Consider the following 21,745-nt stretch of genomic DNA (forward strand, 5'->3'; position numbering starts at 1 on the left):
AAATGATCCAGCCTCTTACACCTCCCCTTCAATGTTATTCTAAAAATATACAATCATATTATTGAAATCCCAAATATACGAGATAATGCAAGATTAATTCAAAACAGTGAATTAATAAGCATTATCTTTGACAGAGTAATCTGAATGCTAAAGGGTTAAATATGTGTGACTTTCCTGTAAGGACACTCTGAGTGGTCTCCACAGCATTTCTCACTGGTATGCAACTGATTTAGAGAGAAGAAGAAGCAATCCCAATACTTTGTATTTTATGAACCAAAAATATAAACTAAATTTACATGATGACATTTTGATTTACACCTATTTGTTTGTTACTATTATTTGTTTTGTTAAGGTGGTGAGGTGGCAGAATTGTCAGCATGCTGAATGAAATGCTTAGTGGTATTTCACCTGTCACTATGCTCTGAGTTCAAATTCCACTGAGGTCGACTTTGCCTTTGCCTTTCATCCTTTCGGGATCAATAAATTAAATACTAGTGAAACCCACAAGTCGATGTAATCAACTTGTCCCTTCCCCTCAAATTTCAGGCCTTGTGCCTATAGTAGAAAGGATTATTATTTATTTGTTTTTTTTTCCCCCACCTTGATTTGAACTTATGCTTGATTCACAGTAATTTATTTATAGCAAATGGATTCCTCTGACATTCACGTAAAAGATACTCCAGCCTCAATGTCTTCAATGGACATGATTACCAAAGACTCTATTATACAGCAAGCTCAGGAGCTTATCGATGAAGTTAATGACAAGCGTAAACATGACGAACTCTTCAGTGAATATAGAAAGCAATTGGAAAAACATGTAAGTTTATGTTATTATTTGCTAAGAAAATATTTTTGTCATAGTTAATATCATCACCACTGCCATAAACCACCACCATCACCACCACCACCACCATCATTTTATGTCTGCTTTCCATGCTGGTATGGATTGAACTGGCATTAGGAAGGGCATCCAGCTGTAGAAACTCTGCCAAATTTAGATTGGAGCCTGGTGTTGCCATCCGGTTTCACCAGTCCTCAGTCAAATCGTCCAACCCATGCTAGCATGGAAAGCGGACGTTAAACGATGATGATGATGATGATGATGATGATGATGATCACTAAGTCAGTTCTGATCCAGAGTTGTTGCTCTCTTAGATAAGTCAAGGAATCGCATCTCACTCATACATTCCGTTTTGGATATAGTCTCTATGGTTGGATATTTCTCTTAACTACGGTGTTGGCACTAGTGAGGTTGTCTTATTGTTGTTGTTGGCACTCCGTCGCTTACGACGTCGAGGGTCCCAGTCGATCCGATCAACAGAACAGCCTGCTCGTGAAATTAATGTGCAAGTGGCTGAGCACTCCACAGACACGTGTACCCTTAACGTAGTTCTCGGGGATATTCAGCGTGACACAGTGTGACACGGCTGGCCCTTTGAATTACAGGCACAACAGAAACAGGAAGTAAGAGTGAGAGAAAGTTGTGGTGAAAGAGTACAACAGGGTTCGCACCATCCCCTGCCGGAGCCTCGTGGAGCTTTAGGTGTTTTCGCTCAATAAACACTCACAATGCCTGGTCTAGGAATCGAAACCGCGAGTCCGCTGCCCTAACCACTGGGCCATTGCGCCTCCTGAGGTTGTCTTATATTCCATGACAAAAAGAGTCTTTACTATTCTACATTGTTTTTGTTCATTCAGAGCAAAAGAGAGGGCAGTTACAGAAAATGAACTAGTCCGAAGGGGAGGAAGAAATGAGAGTATGATGGGAGGAAATGGTGATTGGAATGACACTGAAGAAGAGAAAAAATGAAATGAGAGATGAAAGAACAATGAAATGAGAAATGAAAGAACAAAGAGTGGAATGAACAAATAAGGGTGAAAGGGCTGATAGACAGAAATAGTTGTACAAGATTTAGAAAAATGTATACTTACATATAAGAGATAAAGTGTACGTATGCCGCTATATATATATATATATGTATATATATATATATATATATATATATATATATATATATATATATATATATACATATATGAATAATACAAAATGGGACAAGAACGCAAAACATCCAGTTAAGTGCTCTCTCACATTTCCTTGCCTTCTCTTCTTGCTCACTTTCCCTCCACTTTTCACTTCACTGTGTCCCTGTCATTTTTTCTCGCCCCTCCTTAATTCTTTTGTCCCTCTACCTCTACCTCTCTCTCTTCTCTTCCCACGTGACCGGCGTTCGGCCAAGCCTGATCTTTCTTTCTTGGCCGGCCGTTGTCCGTGCAACACCTATATTCCTTCCTGTGCCAGTGAAATCTTGTATCCTTGACGTAAGGCTTTATTTCCACATACGCCAGCTTAATTTAATTCGTCCTTAGTCGAAAGACACCTGTTGTTATGTCCTGTTATTATTTCTATTGTATTTGTCTAATATTGTTCGTTTTTTTCCGTCCTTCTTTTTGTATACATTCGCTGCTTTCTTCCAAGGAATCTGATGCTCTTAGCTTAGTTTTTCCTTGGGGCTGGCCAGATTGGGGCAATATCGAGTATAACCAGCCAAAATTGCAAAGATAATCTGGATCTTGACTGATGAAAGAAAACTCTGAATGACCCATCCTTGTTTTCTTTGTATCTGGATGTTTTGTTGTCCCTTTCTTGTATCACCTAACTGTCTGGATGTTTTGCATTCTTGTCCCATTTTGTATTATTGATATATATATATATATATATATATATATATATATATGTTAAATCTCTGAACGAGGTATTAAATATATATATATATATATATATATATATATAAGGCTTCTTGTGAGAGCTGATAACATCTCATGGCTATTGTGCTGAACAATGGGCTATACTGGATGTGATCATTTGGAAGCTTCTGCATCCTATTATAGGACAAAAACCACTCAACTATATTGATGTTATTGGCAGAGACATGCAACATGAAATTTAGGATCTACCAAAACTAACGAGGGTGGGAGGGCAGGATTCCTGGTTGTGACCATTTCAAGAATAAGAAGTAATGAGAAAGAGAGACATTACTAACTGCAGCTATGTTTGATGGTAGAGAGAGAGAGAGAAAGACTGACAGACAGTGAGTAATAGGTAGTGGTAGAAATATTTGTTAAGAGAATGTGATGGATTTCATGAACAAGGACCCTGAAGGGAGTGGGAGTAGTGGAGAGTAATAATAGAAGCATGATGTTAATTAGTAAGAGAGAGAGAGAGAGAGTGTGAATAATGAATAATCATGATGGCAATGGTAAGAGACTGATGGATGCCCCTAAGACAGTGATCTGAGGAAAAGAGAGAGAGAGTGATGACAGATAGTACAGGGAGGGTAAATGGTGGTGGGCTGTATTGGATACCAATAAATTTTATGGAGTATTTCATTACTTAGGCATGTGATGGGGAAGGAAAGAGGGTGGAGAGATAGATGGTAGTAGTGTGTGTTGGGAATTGGTATTGATAGATCTAATGTTTCCTTTGATTACACGGGTGACATGGTACAGTTCATAAGATAGGGGTTATAAAAAGAGAGAGAGAAGGGGGGGGGAAGAGAGTATGAAATTGGTAAGAAGGGCAAAAAAGGGAGACTTAACTGGTACAAAATAGGCAAACAGTCTCAGCTGTAGATCATCATCATCATCATCATCATCATCATCGTTTAACGTCCGCTTTCCATGCTAGCATGGGTTGGACGATTCGACTGAGGACTGGTGAAACCGGATGGCTACACCAGGCTCCAATCTGATTGATGTGTATTTTATATCCCAGCCTTCATTACTCCCATCATTTTAATGTATGTTTCTCCATGGATTGTTTGGGTCTTCTGCACTGCATTCTGCCAGTCATGAAAATGTTGGAAAATGTAATAAGAAAAATTTATTCTACATAGCGACGCTATGAAAAAGAGAAGAAATTCACATTAACTCTTTACTCATTTACTTGTTTCAGTCATTTGACTGCAGCCATGCTGGAGCACCGCCTTTAGTCAAGCAGATCGACCCCAGGACTTATTCTTTGGAAGCCTAGTACTTATTCTATCGGTCTCTTTTGCCGAACCGCTAAGTTATGGGGACGTAAACACACCAGCATCGGTTGTCAAGCGATGTTGGGGCGACAAACATATACGCACACATACATACATATATATATATATATATATATATATATATATATATATATATATATATATATATATATATATATATATATATATATATATATGTATATATATATACACATACATATATACGATGGGCTTCTTTCAGTTTCCGTCTACCAAATACACTCACACGGTTTTGGTCGGCCCGAGGCTATAGTAGAAAACACTTGCCCAAGGTGCCATGCAGTGGGACTGAACCCGGAACCATGTGGTTGGTAAGCAAGCTACTTACCACACAGCCACTCCCGCGCCTATAGAATAATTAACCCTTTCATTACCATATTTCTGTTGAAATACATTGCCTTTGTTTCAATGAATTTTGAAAATCATTTCTTTTTTCGACACTCTGTCTGTTATAATGACAAGGGTTACAGTTGGTCCGATCAATGGAACAGCCTGCTCATGAAATTAATGCGTGAGTGGCTGAGCACTCCACAGTCATGTGTACCCTTAATGTAGTCTTCAGGGAGATTCAGCATGACACAGAATGTGACAAGGCTGATTCTTTGAAATACAGGTACAACTCATTTTTGCCAGCTGAGAGGATTAGAGCAATGTGAAGTAAAGTGTCTTGCTTAAGGACACAATGTGCTGTCAAGAATTGAACTCACAACCTTATGATTTATTCTTTTACTCTTTTACTTGTTTCAGTCATTTGACTGCGGCCATGGTGGAGCACCGCCTTTAGTTGAATCAAATCGACCCCAGGACTCATTCTTTGTAAGCCTAGTACTTATTCTATCAGTCTCTTTTGCCGAACCGCTAAGTTACGGGGACGTAAACACACCAGCATCGGTTGGCAAGTGATGTTGGGGGGACAAACACAGATACACAACATATACACACACATACATACATATATATATATATATACGATGGGCTTCTTTCAGTTTCCGTTTACCAAATCTACTCACAAGGCTTTGGTCGGCCCGAGGCTATAGTAGAAGACACTTGCCCAAGGTGCCACGAAGTGGGACTGAACCCGGAACCATGTGGTTGGTCGGCAAGCTACTTACCACACAGCCACTCCTGCGCCTGTGAACCAAATACACTAACCACTAAGCCACACGCCTTCAAATTCTTGCAGAATTTAGTAAAATCACTTAGTCATTATTAAGCTGGAGTCTGGGATGTTAATTAACCTGAAGTTTGAGTGAAATGTTTTAATTTAGATCAGTTTAAAACAAAAAGTTTCTATCACAGATCTAGAGGCAGTCTCAGGTGGGTTGATATCAAAAGTGTTAATGTTTATCAAGTCTGTTTTCTGTCACTTCTGTTTTGATTGAATTAATTAAATAGCAAGAATTCAAGATTTGGTGTTGTGCATAGCTGACTTGTTTTTTGTGGTGAAATTAATGGCTATACTGATGAAAAATGGAATAAAAAAAAAAAAAAATAATGAATCCGTTTCAAACAAAGAATAATGCAATAACCTTAAATTACTGGAATGTTTTGCGTGACATGTTAGTTGTTATTTTGTGTTGTTGTTGAAGTAACCATCAATAGTTTAGAGTAGGGATATCAGCAAGTTCTGTCAGTAATGACCCACTTGAGTTTTTTTTCCCCTTTTTGCAATGATATTTTGTTACACGAAAGCCAGGTTATACAAGACAGTAACAGCATGTGTTATTGTAGAACAGTAAATGTTGTTAGTGAATGCATTAGATCTATTTAAAAGGCTGTGGAATGATGATTATTCTGTTTGGCAATACTAGAGCACACTTTAACATTTGAACAAATCCACCCTAGTATTTTTTTTATTTTTTTAAAGTCTGGTTCTTATTCTATTGCTCTTTATTGATGAACTGCTATGCTAAATTATGGAGACATGCAGAAACCAACACTGATTGTCAAGTAGTTGTGGACACACACACACACACACACACACATACACAATGAGCTTCATTCCATCTACCAGATCTGTTCACAAGGCTTTGGTTGTTTCGGTGCTTTTAGTAGAAGGGACTCACCCAAGGTGCTGTGCACTGCCACCGAACCTGAAGCCATGTGGTTGCAAAGCACACTTCTAATCCACACAGCCTTGAAAGAGAAGTTGTGTTATGGAAAAAAATTAAAGAATTGCCTTGAATTATTGAGATCTATGTAATGACATTTAACTGAAGCAAGCATAAGATAATTTAAAATGTAGTTAGACTTGAAAGCAAAACCAGCTTGAGAGATGTTTGATGTATTGTCCATGACAAAAACAGATGGATTTGTCATCATTTTAATGCCCACCTCTCCATGATTGCATGGGTTGGACAGAGTTTTTTGAGGCAGATGCTCTTCCTGTCACCAAACCATCTGTTTCCCTAGCAAGATATTTCCTTCATTGCTAGACTTCTGAATGCAGAATGTTGGACATGAATTGCATGATGGTGACACTCCTTTACCATTGTTACACAACATCAAGACAAGGAGATGCAAACATTACATACTCACACACACACATACACATATGTAAAGGTAAGATCCAAAGATTATAGTGTAGGAAGTTAGTGAGCTTCAAGTAATCCGTAGAAGATATTAGAAAAAAGCTACCCTTGGTCTGAAGAGTATCTTGTGGTCTACCCCTCGTTTGGATAATTTACTACTTCCAAGGTTCTGCTAGCTATGAAACATGTAGCCTGGATTTTATCTACTCCATTCCTTAGTTTTTGGATATGGCTGAGATGAACAAACTATATTTATCTTGAAGATAAGTATGAACATTTGTATATGCACTGTGGATACATTGTGTTCGTATGGTATGTCATCATCATCATCATCATCGTTTAATGTCCACTTTCCATGCTAGCATGGGTTGGACGATTTGACTGAGGACTGGCGAACCAGATGGCTACACCAGGATCCAATCTGATTTGGCAGAGTTTCTTCAGCTGGATGCCCTTCCTAACACCAACCACTCCGAGAGTGTAGTGGGTGCTTTTACGTGCCACCGGCACAAAGGCCAGTCAGGCGGTACTGGCAACGGCCACGCTCAAAATGGTGTATTTTACGTGCCAACTGCACAGTCCAGTGGCACTGGCAACGATCTCGCTTGAATGACTTTTCACGTGCCACGAAGGCGACACTGGTAACGATCACGCTCGAATGGTGCTCTTAGTGCTCCACTGATACAGGTAAATGTTTATAATCATGTGCTTTAGGTTATGTCATACTGAGGACAGTAAAGTGGTATTCCATCACTAAACCAGAAATCAATCTATGGCTAAACTTAAAAAATAAAAATCTTTGTTCATTCCCTTGTTTTCAGCCCATGTCTATGTAATAAAGTAGTTATAGAGCCATTTGGCATCTTCTTCTAGCATGTGGCATTACTCAGTAGTTGCCTTATTATAATTTTATAATTATATTTATAAAATTGAATACTTTGTATTAATTTTTACCTAAATTGGTTTTTACATGCTAGCTACTTGACAAAATCCTATATAGATTTTATCCTTGATTATAATTGATATATATATATATATATATATATATATATATATATATATATATATATATATATATAATTAATAAGTCTTAGGGTAGCAAAAATTAAGAAATTTAATTTTACTACCAGTGGTGTAGCGAAAAAAAAATTAGTCGACAGACTATATATTATTCATGTAAAATACAGTGTACATTTAATACACATTAGAGATGCCCATAAAAGGACATCTAATGATAGTTGGCCTTGCCAAATAGTTTGTTTTGCTAAAATAACTTGAAACCTGGTTCGAAATATAGATGGTAAATGTTTTTATTTTTCATTCCTTTCGAAATTATCTCTAATTTTGTGGTGTAGAGCTTTGGCTGCTCTTATATATATATATATATGACAGGCTTCTTTCAGTTTCCATCTACCAAATCCAATCACAAGGCCCTAGTTGACCTGGGGCTATAGTAGAATACATTTGCCCAAGGTGCCACACAGTGGAACTAAATACAAAACCATGTGGCTGGTCTTAACCACATAGCCTTGCCTGCTCCTCATCATCATCGTCATTTAACGTCCGCTTTCCATGCTAGCATGGGTTGGACGATTTGACTGAGGACTGGTGAAACCAGATGGCTACACCAGGCTCCAATCTGATTTGGCAGAGTTTCTACGGCTGGATGCCCTTCCTAACGCCAACGACTCAGAGACTGTAGTGGGTGCTTTTACGTGTCACCCGCAACGGAGGCCAGTCAGGCGATACTGGCAATGGCCACGCTCAAGATGGTGTATTTTATGTGCCACCTGCACAAGAGCCAGTCCAGAGGCACTGGCAACAATCTCGCTCGAAAATCCTACGAAGGCCAGTCAGGCGGTACTGGCAACGGCCACGCTCAAAATGGTGTATTTTATGTGCCACCCGCACAAGAGCCAGTCCAGGGCAACGATCTCGCTAAACAAATTTGAAAGTAATGTTAAATCTCTGAACGAGGTATAAACAGTAACTGCACGACAACGTGAAGTATATTTGCCACTTAAATGCTGCTAAACCCTAAGGGTGAATGCTACTGTTGCTTTTAGATGTTCAGCTGGAGGAAATTTGAAAGTGATGTATGAAAATTATACCACATTATAACCTCTGTTGTAATATTGATACACAGATGTTTATTTTGCCATATTACCTTTGACTTTGGTTTGTATTTGGATACCATTTTCCAGGTTGAAAAGCGATGCATCACAGCACAACAGCAAATGGTAGCCATGTATGAGGAACACGGTAGGCTTATGGAAGAGAAGCTAAAGAAATTGTTTAGCTGTTTAGACCGTGTTGGAAAAGCTGAGTCCGAGCTTATGGCATTCAAGCAATCACTAGCTATGTTATACCAAGAAATGCAACTAGACATTGATAAAATCAAGACTTCCACCTAAATTTAACAACAAACATATCATTTCCTATTTATCATTTATTTATTGTTCATTTCATTCACATTTTTCAACATTGTTTCTTGTTGCGTTTTTATTCATTTGTTATATTCTTTTGTTTTTGCCTATTTTACAACATTAAAATGAAATATATTTTTTTAAACAAAAAGAAATTCATCTTGTATTTACATTCTAAAGTATTTTTCTGCTCCATTGCATAGAAATAGAAAATGTTTGTGTTTCAAAATTAAATTTTTTTAAGTTAAAGAAAAAAAAAATGTTTGATTTCATTTTAAGAATTTCAATCTAAAGTTTAATAACAAAAAAAAAAAATGTTCACTATCATTTGTTGAGGAATTGGTTATCCATATTAATGAAAATACTATGGTGCCAAGGTGACAAAATCATTAGTGTGCCAGGAGAAATGCTCAATGGTATATCTTCCAGCTCTACATTCTGAGTTCAAATTCCGCCAAAGTCCACTTTCAGGGTCAATAAAATAAGTACCAGCCAAAGACTGGGGTCAATGTAACTGACTCCCCATCTCCAAATTTCAGACCTTCAAACCTCACGTCTGCCTGTCACTATCAATTACAATGTGTTCCAGTTGATTCAATCAACAGAACAGCCTGCTCATGAAATTAACATGCAAGTGGCTGAGCACTCCACAGATATCCACATCCCTAACGTAGTGCTCAGAGAGACTCAATGTGTCACAGAGTGTGAAAAAGGCCGTCCCTTTGAACTATAGGTACAACTCATTTTGTCAGCTGAGTGGACTGGAGCAATTTGAAATAAAGTGCCTTGCTTAAGGACACAACATACTGCTGGAAATCAAATTCATTTTATTAAGCACATGAAAAGACATTCGAGCGAAGTCGTTGCCAGTGCCACTGGACTGGCTCCTGTGCAGGTGGCACGTAAAATACACCATTTTGAGCGTGGCCGTAGTCAGTACCGCCTGACTGACCTTCGTGCCGGTGGCACGTAAAAGCACCCACTACACTCTCTGAGTGGTTGGCGTTAGGAAGGGCATCCAGCTGTAGAAACTCTGCCAAATCAGATTGGAGCCTGGTGTAGCCATCTGGTTCACCAGTCTTCAGTCAAATCGTCCAACCCATGCTAGCATGGAAAGCGGATGTTAAACAATGATGATAACCCCTTTCCCTTTCTTTTAAAGAAGGTTTGATTTTGTAAAAGAAATGAATATAATTGATTGAATTATTTCTTATAATTCTGCTAGTTCAATGCAGAGAAATCAAAGATAAAGTTGATCTTAGCAACATTGCTAGCAGAAAAGGAAAAGAAGCACCAGACTAGATACAGCAATAGAAAAAAAAAGTAATAAAAAGAAAAAAGCTGTACAATGACTATCCAACTTCTTTTCATTAACATATGTTATATTAATCTTTAAATAACTGGAAGATGCTTCAGCACTCCCAGAAATAGTTTAGTTAACTTATTTCTATGAAATAAATTCTTTCAAATACCCAGAAGGCTAGAAGTAGTTGATTGCTTCTGTAACCCATGTGACATAAGTAGCAGCAGAAGTGTGTGTTTTGAAAGCATAGTAGCTTGAGTAAAAATGAGATGAAAAGTTCAGGGAATTATTAGTTACCTTTGTTGACAACAAAGGATAGATTGCACATGTAGCCTTATTTATCACTGATTCATTCATCACTGATCTGGGATAACACAGTATGCTCAGTTGTGAACTATGTTATGCTTGTCATGGATTGATCTGTGATAACATGGGTTGGTGACAGTTGAAGATGCTGCTTCCATCACAGAAATGCACACTAGCGACCACCCACAGTGCTCAGTTACCCAGAATGCATCGACTGCTCTTTGTGTTTACATGACTGCTGCAATGCTGCATGTTTTTTAAATAGATTTACATACTTCGACTCATCAACATGGGACAAGTTGTTCCATACACAAAATGATTACAGATGATTAATTTATCACTGTATTCTTTTGGAACCAATCCCTGTGATAAACAAGGATAAATGTACAGTGTTTGTGTATGAAGTATGATGTTACATCCACTGGCTCAGGAATGAAATTTCCTGAATGGGTGCAAATCCAGGTACAGAATTTTTTGCAAACAAGGTTTTATTTTTTATTTCTATATTTATTTTTGTTGAGAAGAAACCTAACTTCAAGCTAATTTTTATAGATCACTTTTTACGCAGTTTTCTAAACTTAAGAAAAATTAGTAGGAGTGCAAACTTTGATTTTGCACCCCCAAAATTTTAGGAAGTGCACTTGCACTCTCTGCACCTGGGACCATGGTTGAATTGTAGCAAAATATGGGCATTGAATGCAAAGGATGTACTAAAGCTGGGAAAATATAAGGCAGTGTTCTTTGCAGAATGTTTTATGTTAGTGTGCATGAACAGCAGTGTATGAATGAGTTGTGAGGAAAAGCTGTGTATAAAAGGAGCCAGAGATAGTATGCTAGAGAGGATATAGTGCTAATGCAGACATGATGCGTATGAGGAATGACTTCTAGATAAAGTACCAGATGGAACCAAGTGAAAGGAACTTGTGGGAGAGGAGGACATGGGGAAGAAGAAGTAAAAGCTGATCTCATAAAGTGATTTCTACTGTTGCCCTGGGGCAACCAATGCTGAAGGAAAGTGTGCAGAAGTCCATGTGTGTGTTCGTCCCCCACCCATCCTGCTTGATAGCTGGTTTTGGTTTGTTTATGTTCAAGTAACTTAGCAGTTTGGCAAAAAGTGACTGATGGAATAAGTTACCAGATTGGTAAAAAAATAAAAAGGAATTGGAGTTGATTTGTTTGACTAAACTCACCAAGGCCCCAGCATGTGTTCCAGCATGGCCATAGTCCATTGACTGATACAAGTAATAGAAAAAGATTAATTATGTCACTTGTTTATAGTATAGGCTTGTAGTAGAATAGTGCTGAAGTAAGTAGACACCTGTGTTCACTACTTCCAAGAACTCAATCAGTCTGGCCTGATATATAATCGTGTGTGTGTGTACATTAAAAATGGAGTAGGAAGGAAAGTAAATTGTTGTAATGGGGCATTGATAAAAGGTTCATCATCATCATCATCATCATCATTTAACCCTTTAGCATTCAGGTTACTCTCTCAAATGTGATACTTATTCTCATTATTTTGAATTACTCAGGCATTGTCTTGCACCTTTAAGATTTCTGTGATGTGATTGTATATTTTTAGAATGACATTGTAGGGTAAGTATGCAATATCAGATCTGGCCATCTTGACCATAAAACAGGTAGGATATTTGGGCCTGATATGGCTGGTTTAAATGCTAAAGGGTTAATGTCTGTTTTCCATACTGGCACGGGTTGGATGGTTTGACAGGATCCAGCAAACTGCCGGGCTGCATTGGGCATGGTTTCTATAACTGGATGTCCTTCCTAACACCAACCACTTTCCACAGCGTACTGGGTGCTTTTGTTATGTCACTTGCGCTTGTGAGGTCACCAAGTAACATTCAAGACAGGAACAGAAAAGAAAGAGCTAAGGTGGACTGTACTACCCCCTTAGCGGGTAGTGGAAGAATTCAGTGGTGTGTTGAAGAAAAGTGGGGCAATAAGGGGGTGGCCATAAGGGGGCTACCAATATAAAAATTCCAAAACAATGAGTTAATTAGGTTAAGTTTTATATGTGAAATACAGTTGTTTGGGATTTACTAAAAAAAGCAGTCTATGTTTGTGGTGATGAATTGAATGGGGGCACAAGGGATGTGGCATGGGTGCCAAGTGGGTGACAGCCCCAAAAAGTTTGGGAACCACTGGGCTAATGTAAAATAGAGGGACAAGCACAGGCATCTTGCTATACAAAAAATATATGGCAACTTCACATAATATATGGGTGAATGAGAGTAGCTGGATAGAAGATAAAGATGATAGTGATGGGGTGTCACAAGAAGGTGAGGATGAAAGAATATGGACTGTGGATCAGGTGGGATGGGGAGAGGGTGTGTTTCATAAAAGTGTGAGGGAAGAGTAACAGATGCTTGGAGAAGAATCTCGTGAATGATGAACAAGGTTGGTGGTGTGGTTGAAGGGAAATGAAGTAAGATGAGAGAGATAGAAGTGGCTCAATGCAGTGGATAGATCAGAAGGTAGAGGGATGGTGTGCAAGTTGTAGGGGAAAAAAATGGGGCAGTAGTTAACCCTTTAATGTTTAAGTTGCTCATTGGTCGTTTCAAATAACGGTCATGGATGCGTAATGCACAGACCAAATAAATTTAATATAGATTCATCCTATTTGAGCCCATTTTTCTATTTAAGGTTTTCTTCGATATATTTTTTTAATAGGATGAATCTATATTAAATTTATTTGGTCTGTGCATTACGCATCCATGACCGTTATTTGAAACGACCAATCCATGACCGTTATTTGAAACAACCAATCAAACGAATCCATGTGTTTTAAATTTTATATTACTTTCAATTGCATTGTTATTCTTTCTCCATTTCTAACAAAACTGTCCGATGAACGGGAACGTGAAACTCAGAGTAACAGTTTTTTTGTTATATTTCTGCTGCTTTTAAATAAAGTATATATATATATATCATCATCATCATCATCATCATCGTTTAACGTCCGCTTTCCATGCTAGCATGGGTTGGACGATTTGACTGAGGACTGGTGAAACCGGATGGCAACACCAGGCTCCAATCTAATTTGGCAGAGTTTCTACAGCTGGATGCCCTTCCTAACGCTATATATATATATATATATATATATATATATATATACGACAGGCTTCTTTCAGTCTCCGTTTACCAAATCCACTCACAAGGCTTTGGTCGGCCCAAGGCTATAGTAGAAGACACTTGCCCAAGGTGCCACGCAGTGGGAATGAACCCGGAACCATGTGGTTGGTAAGCAAGCTACTTACCACACAGCCAATTGCATTAAACAATGTAATCTGAATGTTAAAAGGTTTTAAATAATTTTGAGAAGCAGTGCATTGCCCTTGGTTAGTGTCAGTACAGCAACATACTTTTATTTTGCTGAAAATTGAGACAGCTACATAAAATAATAAACACAAAAATAATAATATCAATACAAAATGAACATGTTTATTTTTTTTCTCTCGCAATGAAAACAAAATAACAATTCAAATGAATTTTACTTATAAAATAATCTATCTGTTTATGTCAGGATGGTATTGTCTTTTTCTTTTTTCATATCTAAATCTTTTAAAAGGACATTAATTCTTTCACTTTTTCTGACTGCATTTTCAAGAAACAAAAACAAACAAAACAAGAACTTTGAAGAGAAATAAATATACAAACAAAAAGAAAAAAAAATTAGAATTTTTGCATTGAGTAAAATAAGTTATATCAAGATGATTTGATCCACTTGCAAAGTTTAGTTTCCCTTTTTTCATTCTGATATTACCTGGACAACATACTATTTCCAGTGCACTACTATACTATTGACATGGCACTGGTACCATTATAGGTGTCTTAATTGTTAGATTTGTGTGTTCCTTTTACTTCTTCTTTAGTTAAGGAGTTGTTGTCAGCATCAATCATGATTATCTGAAAATGAAAAATATTAAAATTCAATAATATATGCAAAAAAAAAAGGGCAAGACTATGATTGTTAAATTGAATTAAATTAAGACGAGTTAGTATTAACAGGGTAGAATGCAAATTGTAGATGAACATAATGATGCAAAAATTAAAGGTGAGGAAACAAGCTCGGAAGTGAGTAATTGCCAAGGCAATTGTTTGAGAAGCAGCACAAGGGCCAGTGGCTGTGTGGTAAGTAACTTGCTTACCAACCACATGGTTCTGGGTTCAGTCCCACTGCGTGGCATCTTGGGCAAGTGTCTTCTACTATAGCCTCGGACCGACCAAAGTGGATTTGGTAGACGGAAACTGAAAGAAGCCCGTCGTATATATATATATGTATGTGTGTGTATATGTTTGTCCCCCTAGCATTGCTTGACAACTGATGCTGGTGTGTTTATGTCCCCGTCACTTAGTGGTTCGGCAAAAGAGACCGATAGAATAAGTACTAGGCTTACAAAGAATAAGTTCTGGGGTCGATTTGCTCAACTAAAGGTGGTGCTCCAGCATGGCCACAGTCAAATGACTGAAACAAGTAAAAGAGTAAAAGAGTATATATATATATATATATATATATATATATATATATATATATACTTTATTTAAAGTAGCAGAAATATAACAAAAGACTGTTACTCGGAGTTTCACGTTCCTGTTCATCAGACAGTTTTGTTAGAAATGGGAAGAAAAATGTTAGAAAACTGTCCGATGAATGGGAACGTAAAACTCCGAGTAACAGTCTTTTGTTATATTTCTGCTGCTTTAAATAAAGCATATTACTCTACATCTGGTATTTGAGTACTCTTTTTTCCACCCTGTTGCACATTTTATGTGCTTACTCCGGTATATTTATATGAGGGGAAGTCAAAAATTATCTGCACTTTCACCATAACATATCTTTATTATTGTCACACTGCCTTCTGCACATGTGTGCTTATAGTTGGTACTATCGTGGTCACATGATCAAAGTTTGAACCTGATCTTGCCATTTTTCTTTCGGGTTTTACAGTGTAAACGTGGCCACTTCACTAGGAATGTGCATCAAAGAAGAGCAAAGAGCAGCGATCTGATTTCTCTGGTCGAAAGGTGTGTCAGGTGCTGAAATTCATTGGAGGCTTTTAGCACAATACGGGGTCAGTGCACTACTGCATAGGGGTGTATATGAAGGGACCGAGAAGTTTAAAAGAGGCTGGACAGGCGTGATGCACGAAGAGGGGGTAGGACAGCTGTCAAACTCCATTACTGGCAAGAAGATTCAGCATGCCTGATAGATGGTAATGGTGAACCGGTTCACCATTACCATCACTTGGATCATTGTTCTTGTTCTTCTTTGGTGCACATTGCTGTAAAGCCAGAAAGAAAAATGGCACGATCAGGCTCAAACTTCTATCATGTGACCACAATTGTACCAACTATAAGCACATGTGCACAGAAGGCAGTGTGACAATAATAAAGATATGTTATGGTGAAAATGCAGATAATTTTTGACTTACCCTCATTCATATATATATATATATATATATATATATATATATATATATATATAGACTTTAAATAATAATAATAAAGTATTTTCAATGGATCAGTTTTGAGCTCTATTTAAAGTCGATATATATATATATATATATATATATATATATATATATATATACACACAAAAACTCAACTGTGAGTATTTTGCTAAGTTTGTTAACAGATACTATATTCTTTTGCCTAATTTTTGGTATAAAGAAATATATATAAACACACACCTATATATATATATATATATATATATATATATATATATATATATAGTTATTAATATTTCTAAGTCTCTCTAAAGGAGACTACGGCAGCGGTACTGGAAATTAATAGTTATCGCCAAGCCAACATGGCAGTCCCAAAATTAGGACGAAAGCTGCCGTGAATTAGCTCCAAGAAGCCATCGCCTCTAGCTAGCTATGTGACACACGAAACCTGTGTCCTTTATAACCTTCGAACAGGGGAGGTCAGCAGTGTCCCCCTGCTGGTTTGGCATCTGCAGACTAGTTTCAGGGTGTTGCCCCTTGTCAATGCAGAGCAGCCAAGCCTTAGCCAGGCGGCGCTGCTGACTATCTGCTCGAAGGTTATTTATCTAATTTCAGTGGAATCTATCCACTGGTTTTCAGAAATAGAGTTATTAATATTTCTAAGTCTCTCTAAAGGAGACTACGGCAGCGGTACTGGAAATTAATAGTTATCGCCAAGCCAACATGGCAGTCCCAAAATTAGGACGAAAGCTGCCGTGAATTAGCTCCAAGAAGCCATCGCCTCTAGCTAGCTATGTGACACACGAAACCTGTGTCCTTTATATATATATATATATATATATATATATATATATATATATATATATAATGTATGTATATTTATAAATGTTTAGGTATTTGTTTTGCAAGATTCCTCATGTGAAATCAACCATTGAAACAGATCTTGCTATGGTTTGGGATGTCTTTTTCTGTTGCTAAATAACCACACACATTATATACTTGTGTTCTTCGCTTCAGCTTTATTAGTATTCTTATTTTAATGTCCTTTGTCTGAAATTTTTCGTCACACATCCTGTGATCTCTTCAGCGACTCCCCACCCCATGTGTCTCCTCCTATCCTGGACACTAAAACAAGAGCAATAATAAAGCTGAAGTGAAGAACAAGTATATAATGTGTGTAGTCATTTGGTAAAAAAAAAAAAAAATACCACCCTGAAACATAACAATATATATATATATAGCAATAAGAAAATGGAAGGGAATAGGTGGTATTCATCAACTTGCAGACATTGTATTATGTCAATTTACCTGTTTATTTTTCAACTAAGAGGACAACAAAAACAATATACAGACACATGAGACATATTATGCCATATTAGTAATTAAAAAAGGACATAATATGTCGCATGTGTTTGTATATTGTTATTATTGTCCTCTTAGTTAACAAATTAACAGGTAAATTGACAGAATACAATGTCTGCAAGTTGATGAATACCACATATTCCCCTCCATTTTCTTATTGCTATATAAATTAAGGGTAAAATATCCTTTTACCCGCACCCATTTATTGCACTTGGTAATATGAAGGAAAAACACTAGTGTAATAATAATTGGATATTCTTCCGACAGTATATTGGATAGATATTATCCCTTGGTGTTTTGGATTCACAGCCCCTAACTTTCTTGGAGTTATATATATATAGTTTTACTAAGTGTCATAACTTTCTTGTGCTTACCTGTTGGTCTCCATATTTAAATGGGACTGTGAAAGCACCTTTAGTAAAAATGCTTTCCAGTTCGTCCACAGCTTTCTTCAAGCTTATTTGCTTCTTTGTAAGGGCACCACTATTAGGAACTGTTACCACGTCATGAATCTCAAATGATGCTGAGATTTTATTTTTTACAAACTCAACCTGCAAAATTGTTCAAGAATATATATATATGGTTAAAAATCATGACATCAAAAAAATTTACATCAGGAAATGGTAGTTTTATATTGTAAAAGTGAATTCATGCAAACACACCAACATCAGTTGTCAAGTGGTGGTGGGGAGACAAACACAGACACACTCATACATAGATATATATATTGTTCATTGTATATTCTGTTTTCTTTAAACTATTAATCACACACACACACACACACACACACACACACACACACACACATACACACACACACACACACACACACACACATGAATGGCCTCTTTCAGTTTCTGTCTACCAAACCCACTCACAAGGCTTTGGTCGGCCTGAGGCTATAGTAGAAGACACTTGCCCAAGGTGCCATGCAGTGGGACTGAACTTGGAACCATGTGGTTGGTAAGCAAGCTACTTGCCACACAGCCACTCCTGTAGAAGTTTTAATGGGAATGTTCCATCAATATTCCTTATGTTGATGTTTATGTATTCAATAATAGGGGTGTTCTTTTTATTTATCCCTGGACAGTCTTTTTCTTTTTAGATGACATTACTCTTTTACTTGTTTCAGTCATTTGACTGCGGCCATGCTGGAGCACCACCTTTAGTTGAGCAAATCGACCCCAGGACTTATTCTTTATAAACCTAGTACTTATTCTATCGGTCTCTTTTGTCGAACCGCTAAGTTATGGAGACGTAAACACACCAGCATCGGTTGTCAAGCGACGTTGGAGGGACAAACACAGTCACACACACATACATATATACGATGAGCTTCTTTCAGTTTCCGTCTACCAAATCCACTCACAAGGCTTTGGTCGGCTTGAGGCTACAGTAGAAGACACTTGCCCAAAGTGCCAAGCTGCTTACCACACAGCCACTCCTGTAGAAGTTTTGATGGGAATGTTCCATCAATATTCCTTATGTTGATGTTTATGTATTCAATAATAGGGGTGCTCTTTTTATTTATCCCTGGACAGTCTTTCTCTTTTTAGATGATATTATATATTTTTGTAGTGACATCTCGTTACATTGGGAGACCACTACTTGCAAATGGCTCACTGTTTAAGTCCTGCTCCTTATTGCTTTAACCCCTTTTTTACCATATTTCTCTTTATTTCAATTAATTTTGAAGATAATGAAGAATTCATTGAAATATCTTGGTCATTACTAAAGGTAGGAATTGGGACAAAGTAACATGGAATCTTAATGAAAAATATTTAGTTAGATCACCTTAAAATGGGAAGTTTGTTTCATAGAAGCAAAGGCAGTCTTGGGCAGGTTGGTATCAAAAGGGTTAACACAAAAAATTAACAGGGTTTGTAGATTTAAACTTAGGTCTGTCATGAGTCTTAGAACTTGTAAGGCTAGAGCTTCGCTTGGTTTCCATGGTGTGTAAGTAACTGAGATTACAACACTAACCACCCCCACTCCTGAACAGGACTTGGGTCTGTTGCAGGGTTAACTTTTCAACTATTACTGGAGCCCATTTATGTCTGAGTGCAGGGTCAATTCATTCGACTAAAAATGTTTCAAGCCGGTGTCCCAGCATGGCCACGGTCTAACAACTGCAACAAGTAAAAGATAAAAGATGAGTATAGGAAAGTATGTATAAAGATGTATGTATTTATAGCAGAAGCTTGTGGTAAGATGCTTGCTTCCCAACCATATGGTTGCAGGTTCAGTTCTACTGTGTGACACTTTGGGTAAGTGTCTTTTACTCACAAGGCCAACCAAAGCCTTGTGAGAGGATTTGGTAGACAGAAACTGAAAGAAGCTTGTCATATATATATATATATATATATATATATATATATATATATATATATATATATATATATACACACACACACACACATATATGTATATGTGTGTATTTGTGTCTGTGTTTGTCCCCTCCACCTCCACCACTTGACAACTGGTGCTAGTGTTTATGTCCCTGTAACTTAGCAGTTTGGCAAAAGAGAACTGATAGAATAAGTACCAGGCTTTAAAACAAAAGTACTGGGGTTGATTCATTTGACAAAATATTGTTCAAGGTGGTGCCCCAGTATGGTCGCAGTCTAATGGTTGAAACAAGTAAAAATAAAAGATATATGTCATGTTTATGTATATTAACTATTTAATATATGTGTGGTGTATAACATTTTAATATATTTTGTAAATAGAATTATAAGCCTTCACTTTATGTTGGCTTAGAACTCTGTTTACAAAATTTCAATTACCACTGTTTCCTAATACACCACATTTTAATATGTATTTATAACATGCTAATAATGTATGTGTTTAATATTTTAATAGTGTATATAGGTATATAATCATCATCATCATCATCATTTAATGTCTGCTTTCCATGGGTTGGACGATTTGACTGAGGACTGGTGAACCAGATGGCTACACCAGGCTCCAGTCTGATCTGGCAGAGTTTCTACAGCTGGATGCCTTTCCTAACGCCAACCACTCCGAGAGTGTAGTGGGTGCTTTTACGTGCCACCGGCACGAAGGCCAGTCAGGCGGTACTTGCAATGGCCACGCTCAAAATGGTGTATTTTACTTGCCACCTGCACAGAAGCCAGTCCGGGGGCACTGGCAACGATCTTGCTCGAATATCTTACACGTGCCACCAGCACAAGTGCCAGGAAAGCGACGCTGGGCACAGGTGCCATCCCGATTTCGCTTTCACTTGCCCCAACAGGTCTTCGCAAGCCAAGTTTCATGTCCAATGAAGGAGACGACGTTGGCATGGGTGCCAGTCATCGAATTTAATTCGATTTCGATTTCACTTGCCTCAACAGGTCTTTGCAATGTTAATATTAATATGAATATAATATCTAAGAGGTGAGCTGGCAGAATCCTTAACACACCAGGTAAATTGCTTAGTGGTATTTTGTCCGGCTTTATAGTGTGAATTCGGATTCTCCTGAGGTCAGCTTTGCCTTTCTTCCTTTCGGGGTCGCTGGAGTAGATACCAGTTGAGCACTGGGGGTTGATGTGACTGACTTGGCCTCTTCCCTGAAATTGCTGGCCTTGTGCCATAATTTGAAATTAATATGTATATATGTATGTGTTACTGCATGTGTGTGTGTAGCATGTGCTTGTATGTATGTATATATAACATGTTTATAATATGCAGTATGCATATGTCTAACATGTTTCCATTTATTTTGTTTACACAGCAACACTACTGCTATGACTACCAAATAAAAAAAACCTCCCACTAAGCTGGTGGTATAATGATGATGACCTTTGACCATGATAAAAGCAGTAAAATAAATATAATTGACAGGACTATTTTCTCTGACCCTTTTGAATGTCAGTTTCAACTGACTGGCTGATGGTAATAGAATGTAATGTAATTATTCTATGTTATAAGTACTCAACAACAATGATAATAATAATAATAATATTACTATAGGCAGAAGGCCGGAAACTTTGTGGGAGGAAACTAGTTGATTACATTGACCCCAGTGTTTCACTGGTATTTAATTTATTGACCCTGAAAGGATGAAAGGCAAAGTCAACCTCGGCAGAATTTGAACTCAGGCATAGCAGCAGATGAAATACAGATAAGCATTTTGTTTGGCGCTCTGATGCAATACCAAGCACTGGCTCTCATGGCTTCTGATCTTAACTTGTTGGAAATGTTATCATGTACATGTTTTGTCTTGGTAAAAAAGATGGGCTACAGCAAATATTCTGTTCAGTATCACAAATT

General features: G+C 37.5%; 2 protein-coding genes across 9 annotated transcripts in view; one reads left to right on the top strand and one right to left on the bottom strand.

The window, feature by feature from the left end:
* Positions 1 to 21,745, top strand: part of LOC106883691 (uncharacterized) — a 58,971-nt gene that overhangs the window by 31,670 nt on the left and 5,556 nt on the right. For 2 of the 7 annotated variants that reach the window (XM_089340587.1, XM_089340588.1), the window contains exons 2-4: positions 644 to 817; positions 4,818 to 4,886; positions 8,806 to 9,496. In XM_089340587.1, coding sequence (XP_089196713.1) covers positions 644 to 817; positions 4,818 to 4,886; positions 8,806 to 9,015 — 453 coding nt within the window. In that variant the 3' untranslated portion in view covers positions 9,016 to 9,496. Of the gene's footprint in view, positions 1 to 629; positions 818 to 4,817; positions 4,887 to 8,805; positions 9,497 to 21,745 lie in introns of those variants that run through there. The other 5 variants (XM_089340590.1, XM_089340589.1, XM_089340592.1 and 2 more) reach the window with 4 other exon arrangements.
* The window catches only part of LOC106883599 (uncharacterized), a 50,098-nt gene continuing 42,429 nt past the window's right edge, over positions 14,077 to 21,745 (bottom strand). For both annotated transcript variants that reach the window (XM_052976002.2, XM_052976003.2), the window contains 2 exons: positions 17,844 to 18,020; positions 14,077 to 14,563 (listed from right to left, as the gene is read on the bottom strand). In XM_052976002.2, the coding sequence (XP_052831962.1) occupies positions 14,489 to 14,563; positions 17,844 to 18,020 (252 nt within the window). In that variant the 3' untranslated portion in view covers positions 14,077 to 14,488. The remainder of the gene's footprint in view (positions 14,564 to 17,843; positions 18,021 to 21,745) is intronic.

This window comes from Octopus bimaculoides, chromosome 23, assembly GCF_046866305.1.
Source record: "Octopus bimaculoides isolate indiv1 chromosome 23, ASM4686630v1, whole genome shotgun sequence".
Lineage (NCBI taxonomy): Eukaryota > Metazoa > Mollusca > Cephalopoda > Octopoda > Octopodidae > Octopus > Octopus bimaculoides.